This window comes from Leptodactylus fuscus, chromosome 8, assembly GCF_031893055.1.
Source record: "Leptodactylus fuscus isolate aLepFus1 chromosome 8, aLepFus1.hap2, whole genome shotgun sequence".
NCBI lineage: Eukaryota > Metazoa > Chordata > Amphibia > Anura > Leptodactylidae > Leptodactylus > Leptodactylus fuscus.
This window is the reverse complement of record NC_134272.1, coordinates 33,383,855-33,404,411: the sequence shown is the minus strand read 5'-3', so window position 1 is coordinate 33,404,411 and position 20,557 is coordinate 33,383,855. Positions and strand designations below refer to the sequence as shown.

The window sequence follows — 20,557 nt, the reverse complement described above, 5'->3', positions numbered from 1 at the left end:
CACAATTACACAGTACCTACTCCGGGACAGACCCGAAACACAAACATCGTGAATGATGGAATAAATGATGCACTCCAAATCATTAATACAGCATTACCAACATAGTGATGAATATGGCACATGACCACTGGTTGGTGGCAGCAGTTACGGTACATGCATTTGGCGTACAGAGTTCAGGACTACCTTGGGATAGATAGCGCTGGATCTCCCAGGAAATAGCTCATTTCCGACTTACTTTTATAGTTTCATGCTATTTACAGCTGTTTTTTTGTTTCATAAACATGAATACCTTATTATATAGATACATGATACAGTAGTGGGTATTCACACTGCTCCTATGACAGGTGCTTATGCTACAGTTGGGAATATTATATATCTATATGTACAGGCTTTCATTTTTTTTCGACATTTTGGTCATGTATACACGTGTGTGAATGATGTGGCTGACTATAAGCATAGAACACCGTCATCCATCAGAATCATATTATAGGAGTACAGGTAGACACAATTTTCCATATTGCACCAGATAGTGTTTTCAGTTGTCTAAAAATGTTTAAAAAAAAAAAAATGGAATAACGTGTTACAGAATTAATGACATTTTAAATGTATGTGGTTTTAATCCTATAAACCATTGGCGTCCCCTCCTATTGCCTAATCTCATATAAGATGACGGAGCTGATCAGGGGTTAGAGGTCACACGTGGATCCTAGAGAAAGATAGCTATACCCCATCCGAGGAAACAACTTCCAGTATTCTTTTCCATATGACTTTCTACTCTTTTTCCACCGACCGTACCACTTTTCACAAAATACCGGATGAACATTGCACCGGCTGGGAAAGTAAATCTGGTGAGATCATCATGATAAATTTCTACTAAGCTGCTGATGTGCACCAGCGTGATTGTGTTGCTTATTTCTGCCCTTTAGGGAAAGGGAAAATGATGTCCCATTTTGTTGATTACCCCAGAGAGAGGACAATCTTCATTATAATCACATTCGGGCAATTTAGCACTTAGCAACTTTAGTAAAATCCCGGAACTACCATCATTGTTGTCTCAGGTGACAGACTGATTGAAATTTCAAGATAGTAAGTAAAATGCTGATACCATAAAAAAGAGAGGATGATGTGGAACACAAAAAGCTGCGAATTTGTTTAAGTGCTTGAAAGCCGGCATCAGTTATCGGAGCCATTTTCAGTGGTAAAGTAAAGAGAAACAGATGTTTGTACAAAAATATTATCCTTTAATTACATTCCACACATCACATGATCAAATAAGTTTCAAATTTCCTTAAGTTTTTTTTTTTTCTTTCATTCTCAGGCAGAGGACAAAGCAAGAAATGCGCAATTGTAAGGGAGGAGGGAGAAAATGATTGGATATCATCGTTTCCAATAAAGATTTTCCAGGGTTTTCATAGAAAAGAACATTATACAGCATATAGATAAGGAACAGCATTCTCCATGCCCAATTGTTTGCAAATTATTAACATGTAGAAACATGGATAACATTTATGGTGTGGTTTTATATTAAAGGGATGTATCTTCAATTAAAGCGCTTCGAATCAGATCAATATGAAAAAGCTCAAAGAAGGACCCATCTGGGCCAATGTGAAGTGCACTTGGCTGACGAACCAATACTTATAAGATGTCTACTATGGTTATAAACCAATTAATATTGTTTCAAGAGTTGTTGCTTCTATTACAAGACATGGGTGTTGGTAAACCAAATGTAGATGTTGGGCAACTAACCATTACAGAAGATTAGTTGTCCATTGGTTCAGATATAGTCTTTCCTATAGCTCGACTTTAATGTGATCATCCCTTTAATATAATACCATAACATCTCCCCCTTGCCATACGGCAACTATTTATCGAACAGTTTATGCATTTTCTACAAAGAAACTGCAGTTGACCAAATAGTTTGATTCATATTATAGGCTTCGAAAATTGTATTTATAATGTAACTTAAAGCAACCCCTTCAGAACCAGACAGCAACACGACAAACATCGAAAAGAAAAAAAGACGTTACATTGCTGGGGAAAGACAACATACATTTCATGATATTTGTCTTTTCTGCACTTTTTTGGATTTGATCATCAACAACAAGAACAACACAAGCATCTAAAAAGGCAGCAAAGATGTAGAAGAAATACACATTAATGAGGAACAGTTTCCAAAAGAAAATAGGAAACCGAGGGCCAAAAGGTGCTTTGTTGTATTTGTTCCTTTTGTTTAATCTTTTCATTTGTGCACAATGCAGCTGGTTACTTCTTTTTGTATATATATATTATTTTTCATTTGAGTCAAACAGTAAATGCTATTTACAATCATGGAACTTTGTTCTAAGCATGTGGCAACAGATGGTAAGCCTTAGATACTGCTGTTAGATTAAACAGACAAGAGAAAATTCGCAGCGTAATTACACTTACACTTTAGGACTGATGTGAGTTTTACAACAGTTACAATAAATTTCCTCCTGTAATTAGGCTCGATGAAAAAAAAACTTCGTACAAAAAAACCTCGTTCCGGAAGGAAGCCATTTTGTAAGAACCACTTTCATGCTAAATGGGTTTATAATGCATTGTGCAGCAAGTTGGCGTGACAGCAGACTAAGTGGATCACGAGAATTAATCTTGCAACATAGATCCCTGAAGAATACTGGTTATCTCTGTACATAGACTTAACAAACGGGCTTACATGCACTGCTATGTTGTCCAAGTGTTTTTTGTCATAAGACCTACATAGATCTTAAGATCCCCACATACAGTCAGATAAACTTGAAGATTTCGGTTGGGCTGGTTGACCATCTTCTGTGCATGGGGGTCTTTGAAATGTCCCTGACACAATGGGGAAAGGAGGACAGGGCATGTCAAATTTCAACGCCTGATCCTTTTAATCTCAGGGGAAAGAAGTGACTACCAATGGTGTCATGGCTTTAAGTGGTTTACTCCCCTCTACCTATTTAAAACACACGTTCGACCGAAGCAATGGGTCAAATTGAATAGTTTTAGATTGAACAAGTGTTTGATTGACAACTATTAGGCTGCCTTCACACGGAGTAACGCCATTCACAGCCGTACACGTGAGTGTAAAGCCGGCGTTACGAGTGCTCCCATTGAAGTGAATGGGAAGTGTTCAGGAGCCTTCCACAGCGCTCGCATGTACGGCTGTGAATGGCATCCGGCATTACTCCGTGTGAAGGCAGCCTTAGAGGTGTAACACCACCCATAGGTTATATCAAACAGGATAGACTAGAGCTATAAAATGACATTGAGGACCCCATCTATGGGGCACCAGTTGGACAACAGTGACATACATAATATAGAACTCTTCTTGGGAAAAATAAAGGATCCCCCAATAAAACAAAAACACAACAAGAAACAGTGAACAATAGGTTGCCTTAAATAAATAAATGCTTTTGTTTCGTGTAAATTAGATGAAATATGGGATATTTAAAGCTGGTAGAATTTAGTCTCAGGTTTCTCTCACTACACTGCCTGGTTTGCCTCCTGGTATACAGGTATTTTACAATGTACAAAATATTTCAACTTCTAGGCACATACGTATGTGCGCATTACATCACAGAAAAATAAGTAGCAGTAATGCCAAATGGACAAAACCAATCTAATACAAAAAGGCTCAAAATTATTATACACAGCAGTGAACTGTATACTAGCATTTCTGTGAGAAATACATTCAAACACCCAAAGAACAGCATGGATACAAAAAAAATATACATTTCTATGTCACTTTAGCATATAAGGCCACCCATTTGCTACCTAAAAAAATAAGTAAAACTTATTGTTCTTAAGCTCCACTAACACTGAAACTGCCAAATGTGTGAGCCACAATTGTTATGTACATTACAAAAAATAAATAAAAACACATGACAAAGGTGCATGTGTCTCATCAATTATAGATGTGTCATATAATCTGGACCAGAAAGAACGGTCAGGTGATGAGGTTTTTCCCCTGAAATGTATGACCAAAACCAAAGAGTTGTAGTACCGCAATTTTTTGGCTTATTGTGTAAGTACAGTAAACAAATGCTGCCACAATGGGTAATATTAGCTGTAGTGAGGCAGCGGTAACCTCAATAGAATAATGCAGGTACAGTTTATGGTACTGAAGAAATGTGTGGGATAAGATTAGAAGATGGGGTCTGCTTTTTCACCCCAAAAAAGTGTTATTTGGGTCCAGGGTCAGGTATTCCAGCTCAACCACATTTACTAGAATGGCGCTGAACTGAACTAGCAGACAGGGTCCATGAGCAAAAGTGGTGCAATCCCTGGAAAAAAGCACATCTTTTTATCTAGTTCAGCTTAAGGCTGAGGCCCCACGTGGCAGAAAAACAGATTTGCTGATTTTCTTGCGTTTTTTTAAGCCAAAACCAGGAGTTGATTGAGCAGAAGGGAGAAGTGCCGCCATTGTTAGCTTTGGCTGAAAAAAAAAAAAAAAATCTGCAACAAGAAAAACTGCGTTTCCGCAACATGGGGCCCTAGCCTTACCTAGGTTAAAATTAGAACCTAACTAATAAATTTGTTTTAGCATTTGCATATATACATGTGTATGTTTACGTGCTATACAGGGCCTCTTGGCATGTCCATCTTAGTAAATACATGTATGCACAATGATATAACAATTCTGGTTAATCTTTTTCTTAAAATTCTGCGCTGTGTGGTTCTTTCGTTACTCCAACTTAAACCTTATGACCTAATTGACAACTGGATGTTAGCATAGCCTTGTCAAAGAGGTGTGTCTAATTTGGTAGCATCAGAATGCATTTGGATGCACCCTCAACTGGTAACACCATGTTAGTTAATTTTTTAATATTTTTTTTTATATCAATTTCAAAATAATTTTTGAAAGGAATAATAGAAAAATTGGTGCAAAATTGAACTATATGAAAAGATGTTCCAGAATTGTTATTTTGTGGGATATATATTTACTAAAGCATATGTCAGCTCTTCATGTTTACTTGGACAGTGATATCCGATACCAATCATTTCTGACTACCAGACATGTAAACACCATATGCAGTATTTTATGCTCTGAAAAAGTGTAAAAAAAACCTTTAACATATTCATGTACTTATTGTATATTTAGGTGAGGTTGGTTACAATTAAAAGTGGCACAAACCCATTGGCTCATGTCATTTGTAGTAACCACCAAGTCTGAAATAAGCCCCTCTCTCTTTTATATAATAAATTTTATGATAGGTCTGCTGGATAATTTTTTTTAATCTGTTCCTCTATGTCATTTTTTTTTTTACAATACATCTATTATTTTTTGTCATTTTTTTCATTGAAAAATGACCCAAAAGAGTGGGGAAAAAAATGTTTGCGTCTAGTTTGCCCGCTGTGTTTGAGCAAATTCTGCCCTGCTGGTACTGTCCATTGCAGGTCACCAATGGAGCAATGACTGTTGACTGCTTTCCAAAGCCCAGATAAATAAAAAAAACTAGTTTGTCTTCCATGTAGCAATTTTACTTTTACCTCGGTACCTACTGTAGATATTGCTTTACAGCAGTGTTAACACAAATTTAGTTGCACTCTACTAATGATACAAAGCAACGACTAGATAAGGCAGTAATAATTATATCATGAAGTGATATACAATGGCTAGAAATACATTAAGCAGAAATCACTTCATTCATAGACTGGGCAAAAAGTGCCAATCAAAGATGGCTGTGAGGTAAGAATCAAATGGATCGATAGTGTAATGAAGGAAATCGTTCAGTATTCCAGTAGTAGTTCAGTACTAAGATGCATGCCCAATGACCATGAAGATCTAGACATGTAGGGGCAGCTCCTCTGACTAGGACCAAGAATAGTAAAGATAAGTAAGAAAATTATTCTTTTTTTTAATGTAGATTGTGAGCCCCATACAAGGATCACAATGTACATTTTTCCTTACAATATGTCTTTGGAGTATGGGAGGAAATCCACCCAAACACAGGGAGAACATACAAACTCCTTGCAGATGTTGTCCTTGGCAGGATTCAAACCCAGGACTCCAGCGCTACAAGGCTGCAGTGCTAACCACTGAGCCACCGTGTTGCCCCTAGTATGAATATTATTCCTAGGAAAATGTATATAAACTAGTGCAGAGAAGTAATAGTTGAGTTCCTCAATCCGATGGCATGCTTTCATTGGGTAACCTTCACTTTCTTATGGGATGCTATTGCTTTTCTTTGCATTCATTTGTACGCTATACCCCAATTATGTTCTAGTCATTTGCCAACCACTCTTGAAAACCGGCCCAATGAGAATTATTCTGTATGGTATGATGCCATAAAAATAGTTGTTTTTTTTAAGCAAAATGGATATACAAAAAGAACAGTTTCCAAGAAATAAAAAATAATTCTTATGTTTTTGTAATTGCATATATGTACTATAAGCTGTCTAAAAATGTACTGCAGTGAGCTCCACAGTATTGACAGATCTTCCCATTACTCCTTTGGTAACATTACATTTCTTAATCTGACTACCATGTTTTAAAGATATTTTCATCCAAGCACAAGCTGAAAAAATTGGCACAATCATTTAGGTGAATTAACTCATGCTTAGAAAATTCTATCCTCAAATGGTAGTGTGTAAGAGTGTGGGGAAAGAAGGATCCAGAAGTAGCAAAATAACATTACCTAGGCATTAGAGTAAATGTACATTAACATTCACAAATATAGATTTACCCATCATTTTTTACATCTTGGGTTTCACCACGGATTGTACTGAATGGCATCAGTCACGTGACTTGGCAAACAGTGTCCGAGAGCTCACTGGAATACATTTGTTTCAACTGCCTAGTTCCATTAGTGGTTTCCACCACTACTTACGTGCTATTTCATACACACAAGGGATATAGATATGTATGTATGTATACTCTTACAAACTTCCCATCATGTTTTCAGGCAATGTTTGTTTTCCACTGGGGGAAAATTCCAAAAAAAAAAAAAATTTGAAAAATAATTGTCTTTGAAAATAAAATAAAGAGCATTCAGGTTCTAAAAGGCATTGCCCCTTCATCTCAAACATTTTCCAAGATGCAGCATTAGATTTTTAGAGACAGTCAATAGGGGTCGAGATGTCTATGAGATCAAAAATATGCAGAACAAAGTTTTGTCAGGTTTATAAGGAGAGGGAGAATAAAAGTGCAAATTGAGCCAACAGTTCTTGAGTCTTTTAAGTCTAGATCCAGCGTCCATATCGCCCTCAGCAACGTGAACTGTGATCGGGATCGTCTTGCTCTAGTTTTATAGTTAAGGTAGGCTCCACTGCCAGAGGTGCCCCATTAGCGTAGTGTGAGGTTTTGTAGGTGATGGCTGGGTCGCTCTTCTTGGCCGCATAGCGGAAGCGGTGGTAGTGGAGCACCAAGGCTAGTGCGACGGAGACCAGCACCAGAACAGCGCCTCCTGCTGCCATAACGTAATACCAGTAGACTGGGATGGGCTGCACTGACACCGTATCCACTGTGGGCTCGCTCCCTGGTAGAAGGGTGCCCCCTGGTGGAGAGACACAGAAGAGCGTTGCTAGGTGGGATGTAGGAGGACTAAGATCAAGAGAAATCACACATGCTTTTAAATGCTTTTCCATTTCTATGTATAAAATACACTCCCACTAATCTATTAGATTGTAATAAAGCGAAGCTCCACCTTATAAATTCCCACAGCCACACATGTTATTATCGAAAAGCCTCCATGTTTAAAGAGAGCATTTTCTATAAGAACATCATAATATTAAGGTGGAGCTTCACTATAACGAAAGTCAATCATTTTAAGATTATACAAGCTGAGCCCAACCTCTTAAATGAAAGCAGAATGTCATAGAGTCATACACAAATCTAGGGATTTTACATCTGAGCTACGGTCCATGAACTGAACTATTTCAATGGTGGCCTTACATGGTTCTTACCAGTCATTACAACACACATATACCAGACAACACATCTAAATTACACCGTGATCTTGTTCCTATACTATTACAACCTCTCTCTCTCTCATATATACAGTGTGTGTGTGTGTATGTATATATATATATATATATATATATATATATACCGTGTGTGTATGTATGTATATATATATATATATATGTGTGTGTGTATATATATATATATATATATATGTGTGTGTGTGTGTGAGTGTGTATGCCAAACGTATAACTAACATTCAATAGATATGGGTGGTTGGATACTGTGATTTCATGATGTACTACTCGTCCTTCGCAGATTTTTGTTTTATTCAGCTAAACAAATCAGCCGCGTACTAAAGATTTTATCTCGTAACACGCTGAGCTGCTTGGGATTAATGACCACACAAACCTCCATAAAAAAACATCTTTACTTCTCTTAAGCACCTCATAAGCAGGAACCATTAATATGTTCCAAGATTGCACAAGTTCAAGCAGCCGAAGATCTCAAAAAGAATTTTGAACCAACTTTATCTACAACTATGTGGTCCGTTAATGCCTGCCAGAATTTTATGATGTGCATTAACTGAGATAGAAATGTTGACTTGTTGTGCAAGACTATTCGCAATGAGAAATGTACAAAGAGAAGGCTGCCTTTAAATCTACTTGACTAAAACAAGTACGAGTTCCCAAACTTTTGGGAAATTGCTTGTCTCTGAACTAGACCGGCCTTGGCTGCATCTAAATTTATGTTGAGCGAAAGACATCCCGTTAAATTCTTGGAGGTGAATGAAATACCACAGAATCTTAGCTGGACCTTGAAGAAATATACAGTTTCCAATAACACGGGGTCAGCCAAATCCCTTATCATGTAGATTTGTCTATATGTTGCCTGCTCAGCAATACTGTTCTCTTTCTTAATTTGTCAACTTAACTTGAACAGGCAATTCACTTTTTTTTCCTTCTCAAGGGTAAGTCAACCTCTCTGTAACTATTCATATGTCAGAGGCTGAGAGGAGCGTTGCAGACTGCATAGAATAAGATGGAAAATGTACTGCGCTTTGCACTCACCTCCGTCAAAATATGAGCTTTATTAATATTAATTACATGCAATGTAATTAAATACAAAAAAATAGGATTAGGGGAATATGAGACTATAGTAGCAGCAGAAAATATGTGCAGCCAGTTTATGAAGCAGTCGGAGGCACAAAAAATGACCTTTATCGTACAATAAATTTCTCCAACTATTTTATCGCCACTGGCAGCTTGTAACAGAAAATGCCTTACATGCTGCATGGTCTGGCTGTCAATGTCTTGTCGATATTGGCCAATGTTTTGTGAATTTAGCTCCATAGCCAGCTTACCTTGGGGGAATATTGACAGGCTTTGCTGTCAATTAATTACATTTTACCCCAGAAGGCCCAAATCGCAGCTGTTCATCTTATAGACAAGACTTTCTTATCACCAGTTAATATGGTGGTTTGGAGTGGCGTTAATATTGTCTAAGAAGTCAGCAAATCTTTTCAATATAGTTTTATTACCTTTCTTCACATTTTATGTATTAACAGTATAGAAAAATACTAAGGTGGTGGCTGGAAACCATCAACATGTTACTGTTGACAGGTCTGTTATTCCTAAATGTATTTCTTTCGTACTTTTTGTACATTCTCTTGCAGCAGATTTCTTTCTGGGACTGAAAAAGTTCGGAATTCTAAGTTCTTTCTGCAGAATGGATAAGGATTTCACTTCTACAACAAATGCGGCCTGTGTATATATCCCCTAACAATATACTGCTGTGAATGTATTGTGCGATCTGAGAGTCACTGACTCCTGAATATTATCTGTAGATATGTATAATTTTAATATCTGTCACATCATAGTGACAAGTCAGAAGTTTTGATTGTTGAGGGTCTAGGTGTGAAAACCCTTAACATTCACTAAAATAAGGGGGCAGAAGCTGAGATTCCTGGAAAGTCCATATATCTCCGTGTGCTCACATGAGATCTATGCTATTTAGTATCAGCTCCCCAAGAAAGCAGTGTATAGATTCGCTTCTCTCTCCGAACACTAAACACTTCTGCCTCTTTCTCTTAGCAATTGGTGGGATTTTTAGCACTTGACCCTTCATAAATCAAAACTTCTGTCATGGTGAGAAGCTTGATAAAATTATAGATACTTATCAGCAAGGTTAAGGGTGTTTTCACATGTGCCATTTTTTTAGGCTAATGGCAAGAGTGGTTCGTAAGTGACCTCCATCTAGAATATTCAACTGCAATCGCTGTATTAAAGAGCACATTATAGTGACAAACAGCATACCTTTGTTGTAATACGTCACTTTGGTAGATTTGCACAATCACAACTATAAGTCTTGTGCAAATGAGGCATTTGGTGCACAGAGGCCGGGCCATCAGTCCTGGGAGCTCTGATCTTGTTGCTCAGGTAGGACGGGTGATGTCATAGTAATGGGAGGTTCACCGCTCACTGCAAGGGGTGGCGCAGGAGGGAGTGGCAAGAGCAGTGCTCCAAGGGCTAAAGATCCACTGCCTTATTTGTATAAGACTTTGATGTTGTTTGGCTCCAAAACTACAAAAGTGGCACATAACAAAGGTATGGTGTTTATCACTGTAATGAGATATGTAACGCCATGGTCAGAGAAGGGTAGGTGATAAGACTCCCTTTAAACCAGATATTAAAGAAACAAAATCTGTTTTCTCTAATCATGTTCTGGTTCTGCCTTACAACTGCACATGTGAAAGTACCCTTAGCATTTTGGATGCCCATGTGTTTAGAAACGGTGCAGGATGTATAAGGATATAAAGCCAAATTCCCTGGTTTTGATAAACTTCAATGTGATTTTATCTTGAAGTGACAATGTTTTTGAAGAGTTAAAGAATGTAGCCTAAAGTGAAAAAGCAAGGCTTACATATTCACAGAACTTTACTATTATAGGAAAGAATCTGGATATAATGAAGTGCTGAAGATGTGTACTTGCACAACAGATTCATGACTATGACAATTTCCTGGCCTTGCAGTTCATTGTTCATTATTTGCAGCAATGAATGTGTCACACTGAAAGTTTCTCAGTGCCCGGCCCCCAAATATAAATTCAAAATCTGGTAACAAATAGCACCCTGTTCCTTTGTCACCTCTCCTGCATCTACCAGACATTCACTGCCATTGAAAGAGGTGTACTCAGTACAGATAATGGGTTGATAACAAGGAACAATCACTTAGAAGCAAGGTGTGGAACACAGATCCAAGGACTTTCATGTGTAACGTTCACATTTCATATTGTCTGACAAAAAACCCAAAAAACAAAGGACGGGACGCTAATTTTTTATACAAACACATCTGTTCTATGGAGCTATGAACAAAGGAATTTGAACACATAGATAAAAAACCACTTTACTCTAAATGGTTAAATTTGCTAAAAGTGTATCTAACCTTCCGGATAACATTTCAGAATAAGCTGCCATATGTGTACGTAAGGAGTAACAGTATTTCTGGACATTACATGAGTTGTATTTGGCACTGTGAGGGTGGGTTCACACCTGCGCCCGGTCTCTGCTTTGTGGGTTTCCATCTTCTGCTCGAGAACCTGGACAGGAGACGGAAATCCTGCAGTCAGTGTCCGTCCGTGAGCGTCTTCTGGTCTCCGCAGCAAAACCGTATTTTTTTTAACCGGACACAAAATCCTGCATGTCCAATTTTCTGTCCGGTTAAAAAAAAAAAAAAAAAAAAAACGGTTTCACCGCAGAGACCAGAAGTTGCTCACGGGCGGACACTTTGCAAACCCATTCAAATGAATGCGTTTGAAAACTGACTGCCAATTTCTGTCTCCTATCCAGTTTCTCGGGCAGAAGACAGAAACCTGCAAAGCGGAGACCGGGCGCAGGTGTGAACCTGCCCTAACATCTACCTTTAATGCTCAGTTTTCTCTGAGCTAGTGGCTAAAGCCCCATGTAGTGGGCCATAGCAAGAAAGCGCTGCAGGAAAATCTGTGGTCAAAACGTTTCGAGATTTTTCAGGCAGCTCTTTTTACAGAAAGCCTGCAGAGTTTTCTTCTGTGGACTTTCTACTTCAATTATACCTATAGGTAAACTGCTGGCGTTTCCGTAGGTGTAATTGGCATACTGTGATCTCCAAAATCTCAACGGTTTTTAAAATCTCTGTATTTCTGTTGCACATAATTTTCTGCAATGTGTGGATGGGATTCTCACTAGAGAATCTGCAGGGACTGTAAAACGCGCGGTTGAGAACATGGAGAAAGTAGAAGAGACTGCTCTCTAACTCTCCCACTCACTCAGGAGTGGCAGCAGACCAATTTAGGGAATTATAAAGAAATACTGAACAGTACTGATGTGAATGAAACACTTGATGTGAGATAGAACACTTTCTATTATCTGCAGCTGCCTCTGTTTGCCTGTGTCACTGCTTTCCTCTGACTAGACTCCCATTACCACTCACCTTTCCCAAGGCCATGCCTTAGTGACCTGACAGTCCATCTTGTGAAGCCAAGATGGATTCAGCAGCAATGTCAGAGTGAATCTCAGTTTAGAAGGAAAGAAGATGAATAGTCTAATAAATGGAGAAAGAGGCATTTTTCTCCAATAAAATATATTGCAAAGTTCAGTAGGAAAAGCTTTGGGCTGCATATTCTTGAGAGTATTATGGCTCTGAGTTATACAGCGCAGTAATAAAGCATCTATTGCATCTCCATATTTCTAATTTCATACTAAGGTATTGCCTGTAGGATTCTGTATCCTAGGGCACAATACCATGTAGAGGAACTGTATCTTCTTACAGCCATCACACATGCAGTCTCAAGGAAAGGGATTTCAATAACACAGATCTAGCCAATAAAGATACTATTATTATAGACCTAAATGATTATTAATCGTTACTGATATTTGGGTAATTTCTAGTTTAGTGTAACTTTATGACAAAACAGGCCATATTATGATGAATAATTCATGATTTTTAGAATAACTGTGGGAGAACGAGTTATTCTCTAACACCCAGTCAAACCGTTGCTATGTTTTCACTGGCTCTACTTTAGGTTTCAGAATTTCACTGATAAATATGGAAAAAAAAAAAAAAAAAAAAATATTTCAGACATGTATAAATGGAAAGTATCAGGGAACAGGCAGACTTAAAATAGCTAAATAAGGTGCCAGACTGCAAAGTAAAGAACTCCAAAGCAGGATTTGTCCATAACTGAGCTTTTAGGCTGATCCTCGGCAGCCGTGGCGACAAATCAAATATCGTAGATATACACAATGTCCAGTGGAAAGACCGGACAACTGAATACAAAGGCGTGAGGCTGTTGTTGCACAACTCATGATTATTCCAATCCTGCAGCACGAGTAAATATTCAACAACGGTCTTGGCACAACATTGCATTTTTTCGTGTTTGGTTATAGAAGTAACTGAAGGAGAAAAACAACATGCCAGCGAGGCCGAGGGAGGTGGAGATGTCAGTGTTAACTTAGCATATTTGTAGGACTGCATATTTACAGCAGTCTACATAGAAGGAGCTACTGCAGCTTGCTTCAAGCCGCGGCTTTGACATGAAAGCGATAGCACTCCTTCAGTAGTCTGCATTACTTAACTTGCTAGGCTTGTAAGAGTCCAAAATCAGCAACTGATCTGGGCATTGCCAGTCTATGCAACACATCTATTCCCTATTATTTTATAGCGTGAACCTACACAGAGAATAATTTTAGTATGTGAAAATAGGCTATCAGTTAGAGCTTTCCCTAATATTGTTGTGTTTTTATATGTTTAGAGTGTTCTATTTCATTGTCCCGGCAAGGTTACATTTTAACCTGTTGCCTTGCAGTCCCTTAAAAAGCAAAGGACTAGTGAGAGTCCTGCCTACCCCACCCACAAAGTGACTTACTCAGGAAAGGCTGTCAATCATCCTGTTTTGGAGGGATGAGCAGGACTCTTAGGTCTCTCTTAGGAGTCTTGCTGGGATTTAGGCTGAGTTCACACGGAAAAAAGAAGCGACATGTCTATTCTTCAGGTAAGTTCACACAGCGTTTTTTGGACCGGAACCCGAGGCGGAGGCCATTTCAGGTTCCAGTCCAAAAAATGGGTAGCCGCAACTGAATGCCAGTGCACTGCAGGTGCATCCAGTCGCACAAGCCGCTCTGGATTAGGTCCAATGAATGCGCCTAATCGAGAGGAGGGAGTGTCTTCAGGCTGAATCGCAAGGTGAAACGGCCTGAAAAATGAGCACCTCGCTTCTTTTTCCGGGAGCTGGTACAAGCCGGCTCCCATTGATTTCTATGGGAGCCGTCTTTTTGGTCAGGATTTTATTTTTCTAAACCTATTGTTTCACATTCACTAGATATTAAAGAGGGTAAAGGGATGGGAAATAAAGCAAGGAAGATGTGATTGTGAGGCGTACTAGTTCACTACAACTTCTCTTGCAATATATAAAAGTGGGACAGATAAATTGTATAGTGATGTGAAACATAAAATTATTTAGCGAATGTTGAAGCGGACAATGAAATATAAGCTATAGAGGAACTAAATAAGAGCAAAAAACTTTAGTAGAGTTACAGACAAAAACTGTATACAACTATTAAACCCCTTAAACACAGATCCTGTTTCCCAGACACAGTCTCCATCTAACCCATTGCTGTGGAGCATGGCACCGCCTGATGTTATAGATGACAAGAACAATCCCAGATTATCTCTGCCTTTAATGGACAATTTACAATGAAGTCATCTATTATTTTTCTATTAATGCTGAGATAAGGTCTAAAACCAAAAATCATATGGCTGATAGATTACGTACATTACATTGATGACTTATCTCTTACTGACATACAATTCTGAGGTCAGCCATGGTCAAGAAAATCCCTTGTATTACTACGTGAGTGCTAATATTTCATAGCGTACATGTGTAATAGCGGTATAGTAATAGCTCAGTAGTAATATAGGACTCTTTCACCTACCTATATGTTTCCCATACAATAATAATAAGTAATTGATTTACAAGAAGTAACCAACAATACGGTAACTGGTAGAACTAAAGTCAGATCAAAAATCTCTTCTATGTAATGTAGAACAAAAATAGCTTCATAGTTGAGATATATCAAGTGTTAATGACAAACAACAAGTAACACTTTTCACAAGGAACTTACACATATCTGACTCACCAGACACACATAAGACTGGTGATGAGATCTGCTTATGACCATAGCGTAACCCACCCACTCAAGAGCTAACATTTTAAGTAAATTTCAATCATTCTAAAGAAAAATATATTATATGTATGTCATTTTTTTCTATTAACATCAATCTTAACCAGTGTTCAGTCACTTACCTGCATTCACTTACAGAGACCAACCAGTATAAAATTAAAGCCAAACTTCACTCAAAACTTGAAAATTCAGGTGTGACTGAAAGTTATTGTAAAATCCAATTTCTATAAAGCATTCTCACTGCGATTCAGAAAGCTAAGATATGGGGGTTGTTAAGGGGCTTTCACAGGCGAGGCTTTGTAAAGGGTTTTTCAATGTATGGATCATAAAAGAAAAGTATAGAGAACAGTTACTGCTCCATCTGCTCTTATTCCACTGGTTGTACAAAACCTGATCAAATCCTACACTGGTAAAAGCACCCCAAGATAGATAATCCAATAGCAATTCCTCTATACCATAGAAGGTAGCTATCACTTATGATGTGTCACATGGACATGCTGTAATGTGGTCACTGGTGGTTTTATGGTTCTGGAGACACCTACCAGTTACTGGAACAAGGGGGTAAAATCGGCCACTATTAAATGAGTCATAGAATCAAGAAACAATAGTGACTGATATAGGGGGAAAAATCAGGGCTTATAATTTTCCAGTGCGAGGACCCAATCATATAAAGCCACATATCTCAGCTACCTGGACCACTGTGAGTGAATTTTCAGGTTGTGAATGCAGTGAAGCCTTTCATTAAACCTGTCAGATAATATACGCTGTCATATCTATGGCAGTGGGAGATAAGCTAAGCTCTGTGATCTATAGGGCTATATGATTTTGAAATAAAAGGCAAAGTTAATCCTGCCTGGACTCTTAGCGATAGTGAGAGTCCTGCCTACCCCACCCATACAGTGACTTACTCAGGATAGGCTGTCAATCATCCTGTGTGGGAGGGGTGAGCAGGACTCTTAGGTCTCTCCTAGGAGTCTCTTGGTCCAAATAACATACACCTATATATCATACAGCTCAGCTTCTCTCCCTTTTTCATATTCTGTGCTCAGAAGTATATATCACCCAACAGGTTCTCTTACAATCCCATTATTTATAATCCACATTGTATACCTTTATACGACTGAACAGTTTGTGAATCGCTTATGAATAAAAGTTATACATTATGGTAAAATGCTTACCTGGATATGCAGTTGGTTTGGGGAAAGCAGAAATTGGTTCTAGAATAGAAAAAAAAAGGAGGTGCAATTCAATAAAACAAATGGATCAACATTACATATGCATGACATCATTTTACACTTCTGTATTAGAAGCACTGATGCTCCTGTAAGTTAGTAAGCATCGCTCATAGATACCGTGCCGTAAACCACATTAGTGAGTTAATTTCAGATACAAGCACAAACCTCCCTCTGGATTCATTACATTTCATTTAATATGCAATGTCGATGCAAAGCATGTGTGCTAGAGATGCGTATTGATCAGCGGTTCGGTCTATATTCCATGAACAATATGCTCACTGCTGTGTCATCTTAAATGGGATAAGACAATTATGATCTCATGCCTACCGGTAATTATATCGGCACAATAGTCAGCGTAAGCATTTACAGAACTACATTTCCCATGATTCTCAGCTTGATACCGCATACAATGGACAATTTTAAGGAATTTGACATAGAGCCTAAAAGCAATTGGCAAGATTTGGAGAAAAAAAAAACTGTAGTCAATAAACTACCCTTGACTAAAGAGACAATTTTCCTGAATTGGGATTTTCAGGTCGAGAATTACACTTATCTATGTGACTGACATAGTAAAATAACAGGGGGTCCATGATGGAAATTTACTGTATAGCATGTTGTACTATACGTTATTCCCTATTCTAAACCTGATTTACAAAGGCCTTCAACATTATACCCATTATTACAATTTGCCCTTGGACCCAAAATCAATAGGCGGGAGTCTTATTATAGATAATGACAATTTGAAATATTAATAGAGTTATTCTGATTCCATATTTAGCATTGTAGGTCATGGAGGATGTGTGTAAGTACCGCTGGTTAACCAACAATCACTGCTGCCAATGCCTATAATTAGAAAAGGGTCCCATCAACCTTTACACGTGAAGACTGTGTCTGGGTCTATCTCTTGGGGGCAGGATATGACAGTGAACACGACTGAGAACTTCATGACGATACATAAGATTTTACATCTTATTGCTTGTGCGTAGCCTAATGATGCATTTTCTCCTCCTCACCAGAAGCCATTGCTTGATACTGTATGTGCCAAAAGTGATAGCATAGAAACCTCAATGGTGGGCTCAATGCTTGAAAGCTTTAAAAGCTTTCTTCAATTTACAACACTCAAGTTGACTGTAAAATTTTACATTCAATGTAGAATACATTTCCCATATTCAGCCCCCACCCTCATGTCAGACTTAATATGGTGTAATTTTTTTTATTGTGGTGTGCTCAATGTCATACCATATGATACAGGTTTAGCAGCCACCAAATAAATGCTCATCACAATAATGAACATTTGTTTTGCGTTTTCATGTTTTGTGTTGCTCAATTTGTGTCGCATAGCCAATTCCTATTCAAAGTGAATGGCGACTGCACTATAAAAGTTGCATATGTACAAAGATAAAGTTCTGTAGCACAGTCTGAATGTTCATTAGATGCCTGCTATATCTATGCTGAAAGTCCAGATTATTAGAGTCTATAAACCAGTTGGTCCAAGAGAGGAGCCAAGAGATATGCAGGGCAAAGGAAATCCCTTAACCAAGAAAAGGAGAATGGTGTTTTTAACAGATGCAAAGGCTTGACGGAACCAGATAAAGAAGTATCAGCTCTAAGATCATTACCTCATGGGCCCTTGATAAAGCTCCATATACATAAACTTATTTCCTATGTGATAGTGCACCATACACCGATAGCTGCACCGTGGACAAGTTACACCAGGCTTCACCAGCAACCTGCTATACATCTATACCATAGAACAATCATACTGTTACTAGGACAGCTTGGGTCAAGTTATGGCCCATCCAGTCCTAATCCTCTTACCCATGCAGTTTTCCGGGGGGATTTCATCAGCTATCCGAATGTCATCCACAGCAATCTCTCCAGGTTGACCTTTGCCAACAATTCCTTCGATGACAACCTACAAGATAAACAAGAAATATAAAGATATGATATCTACTTATGATCCAGCTATCTACTTACGGTTCTATAAAATACATACCTAAAATTATTTGTGTAAATTTGTTACTAGGGTAATATTATGTTGTCCATACACTAGCTGTTCAGTTAGTTGTCATTCTCCCTATACTTATGGCTGCTTAGCTCAACCATGTATGAACATGTGCTACATAGGGTAAGGGGAAGAAGGCACTGCCAGACACCTCTCTGTCATCATGGTATAGCCAAAATCACTATTTATACTCAATAAATACATAAAATGCAAAAAAAGGATTCATCCTAGGTATTTTTAATATGATCTGACTGAGCCCAGCCAGTATTACTGAGTACAATGCATTATGTCTACTGTGTCGTGGTTTAGTAAACCATCAGTGTAACGTCCATTTAATCCTTTGCCACAACAGGACAGATAGCGAATTGAAGGATTGGATCTCTGCTCTTAACGTCAATGACTTTTCTCTACCTGTTTGCATTTAACTGAGACAAAACAGATTGGAAAGGACAACTCTCCCCCTCCCGGCACGCTACAACTTGGCTCACGGTCAGTGTACTGGCTGTTTTGTTAAATCTAGTTCTGCAGGGACAGCGCTATGTACATAATTTATACTCAGGACTCATTTTTGACTATGTGCTCAGTACAACCGTGTTGCTACTGGCTACCAAGAAAAGCACAAGGAAGCCTGCTGCTCCACATTAGCTGCCGGTCCCTCTGACGGAGGACTAAACAATTAGAATTTAAAATGCAATTTCTTTCCAGCGCGGCGGCACTTCCTCACTCAGAGCTGATTAATACCGTCGCTTCCCTCTTCAATAATCAATGCAATCATGTCTGTCTTTAAAGGAACAGCGCGGGGAAAATTGACAGCTTAGCCTTCTAATAGTAAATGATAAGAAATGCTTTCAACTCTGAACTGTGCCCTATACTGAAAAGTGTCCTTAGCATGAACAGGGAGAGGATTGGTTAATTAGATGTCACATACGGACACCCATGAATTTCCTCCTAGAATCCTTCTTTCTACAGCAAGTCAGGAACCTGTGCCTGCTGCACAAATGATACTAAATTACAACATGTAATACTGAAGACGAGGCAATTGTCGCTGCAGAAAGACATGTTTTTCACTCTTTATTTACACAATGATTTGTGACATGTGACCATGTCTATATATATATATATACCCTGTTTCCCCGAAAATAAGACAGTGTCTTATTTTAAATTATCTTCTGAAATATATGACCTGTCTTATCTTCGGGGGATGTCTTATGCAGCGGCTGGAGCGGGGGACAATCGGCAGTCATGCTGGCTCTTCCTTAGCGGAGTGCCACCATGACTACCGGTTGTGGGTACACGCATGCCAAGAACGTACCAAAAACACCATAGATGTCAACATGATCATCACAGTATGTGTGTCACTTCCAAGAGCATTTTACATCATCTTCCCACCTTATTAACACTTGCTGACATTACCCATATTAGACTGATAGGGCATCTCAGGATTGTAACTGTATATGTGTGACAGACATCGAGAAACACACAGGAAGTCATTGAGTATAATTTTGCCATTTGTACCTCTCCTCCATCTTCTCTCCTTCACATTCAGCCCTAGATGTGTTAATTTCCACAATAATTAGTAGTCACACCTTCTTCATATCTGCCGCATAATTTGCATCACTTGTATTTGCTGAACTTGGTTCTTCCATTATCATGTAAATGTGTCGAAGAATGTTGGAAAAGCCTTATTTTTCTGAAGCTTCAGAGATTGTACTGCACATAGTAAGGAATACATGCAGCATACTAAGTTAGGCAAAGGGCTGCGCTGAGCCCTTGTATAGACATCCAGTGTCACCAATATAAATGAGATATTTGCGACAAATAAAATAATTGCCCAAAGTCAGAAGAGTAGTAAAATAACAAAATAAATGACATAAGTCCCAGCTGCTTTGCTGCCTCCTCTCTGGTGTCCTCAGTCAAGTATGAGTCTGTCCATACGCCTCATGTCACTACCGCAGCCAATCGCTGGTCTTACTGGTATCGGGCACAATACTGCTGGCACATCATACTATACGTGGACATTTTTTTAATTTCATTACATATCATTTTATTTATTTATATTTTTACAAATTGCAGTTTTAGATGTTAAAGTAGCTTTTCTGGGGATTAGTAATCCACCGGTCATGTGTTTCCTGCACTGGATGTATTGGAAATGACTGTACACTCATATGTATTGTCTTCATTGGAAATGACTATTT

General features: G+C 38.5%; 1 protein-coding gene across 4 annotated transcripts in view; it reads right to left on the bottom strand.

Moving 5' to 3' along the window:
- NRP2 (neuropilin 2) overlaps positions 1 to 20,557 on the bottom strand; it is a 101,452-nt gene that overhangs the window by 3,165 nt on the left and 77,730 nt on the right. For 2 of the 4 annotated variants that reach the window (XM_075284282.1, XM_075284283.1), the window contains exons 14-15: positions 18,176 to 18,272; positions 16,301 to 16,339 (exon numbers count right to left, since the gene is read on the bottom strand). In XM_075284282.1, the coding sequence (XP_075140383.1) occupies positions 16,301 to 16,339; positions 18,176 to 18,272 (136 nt within the window). The other 2 variants (XM_075284284.1, XM_075284285.1) reach the window with 2 other exon arrangements.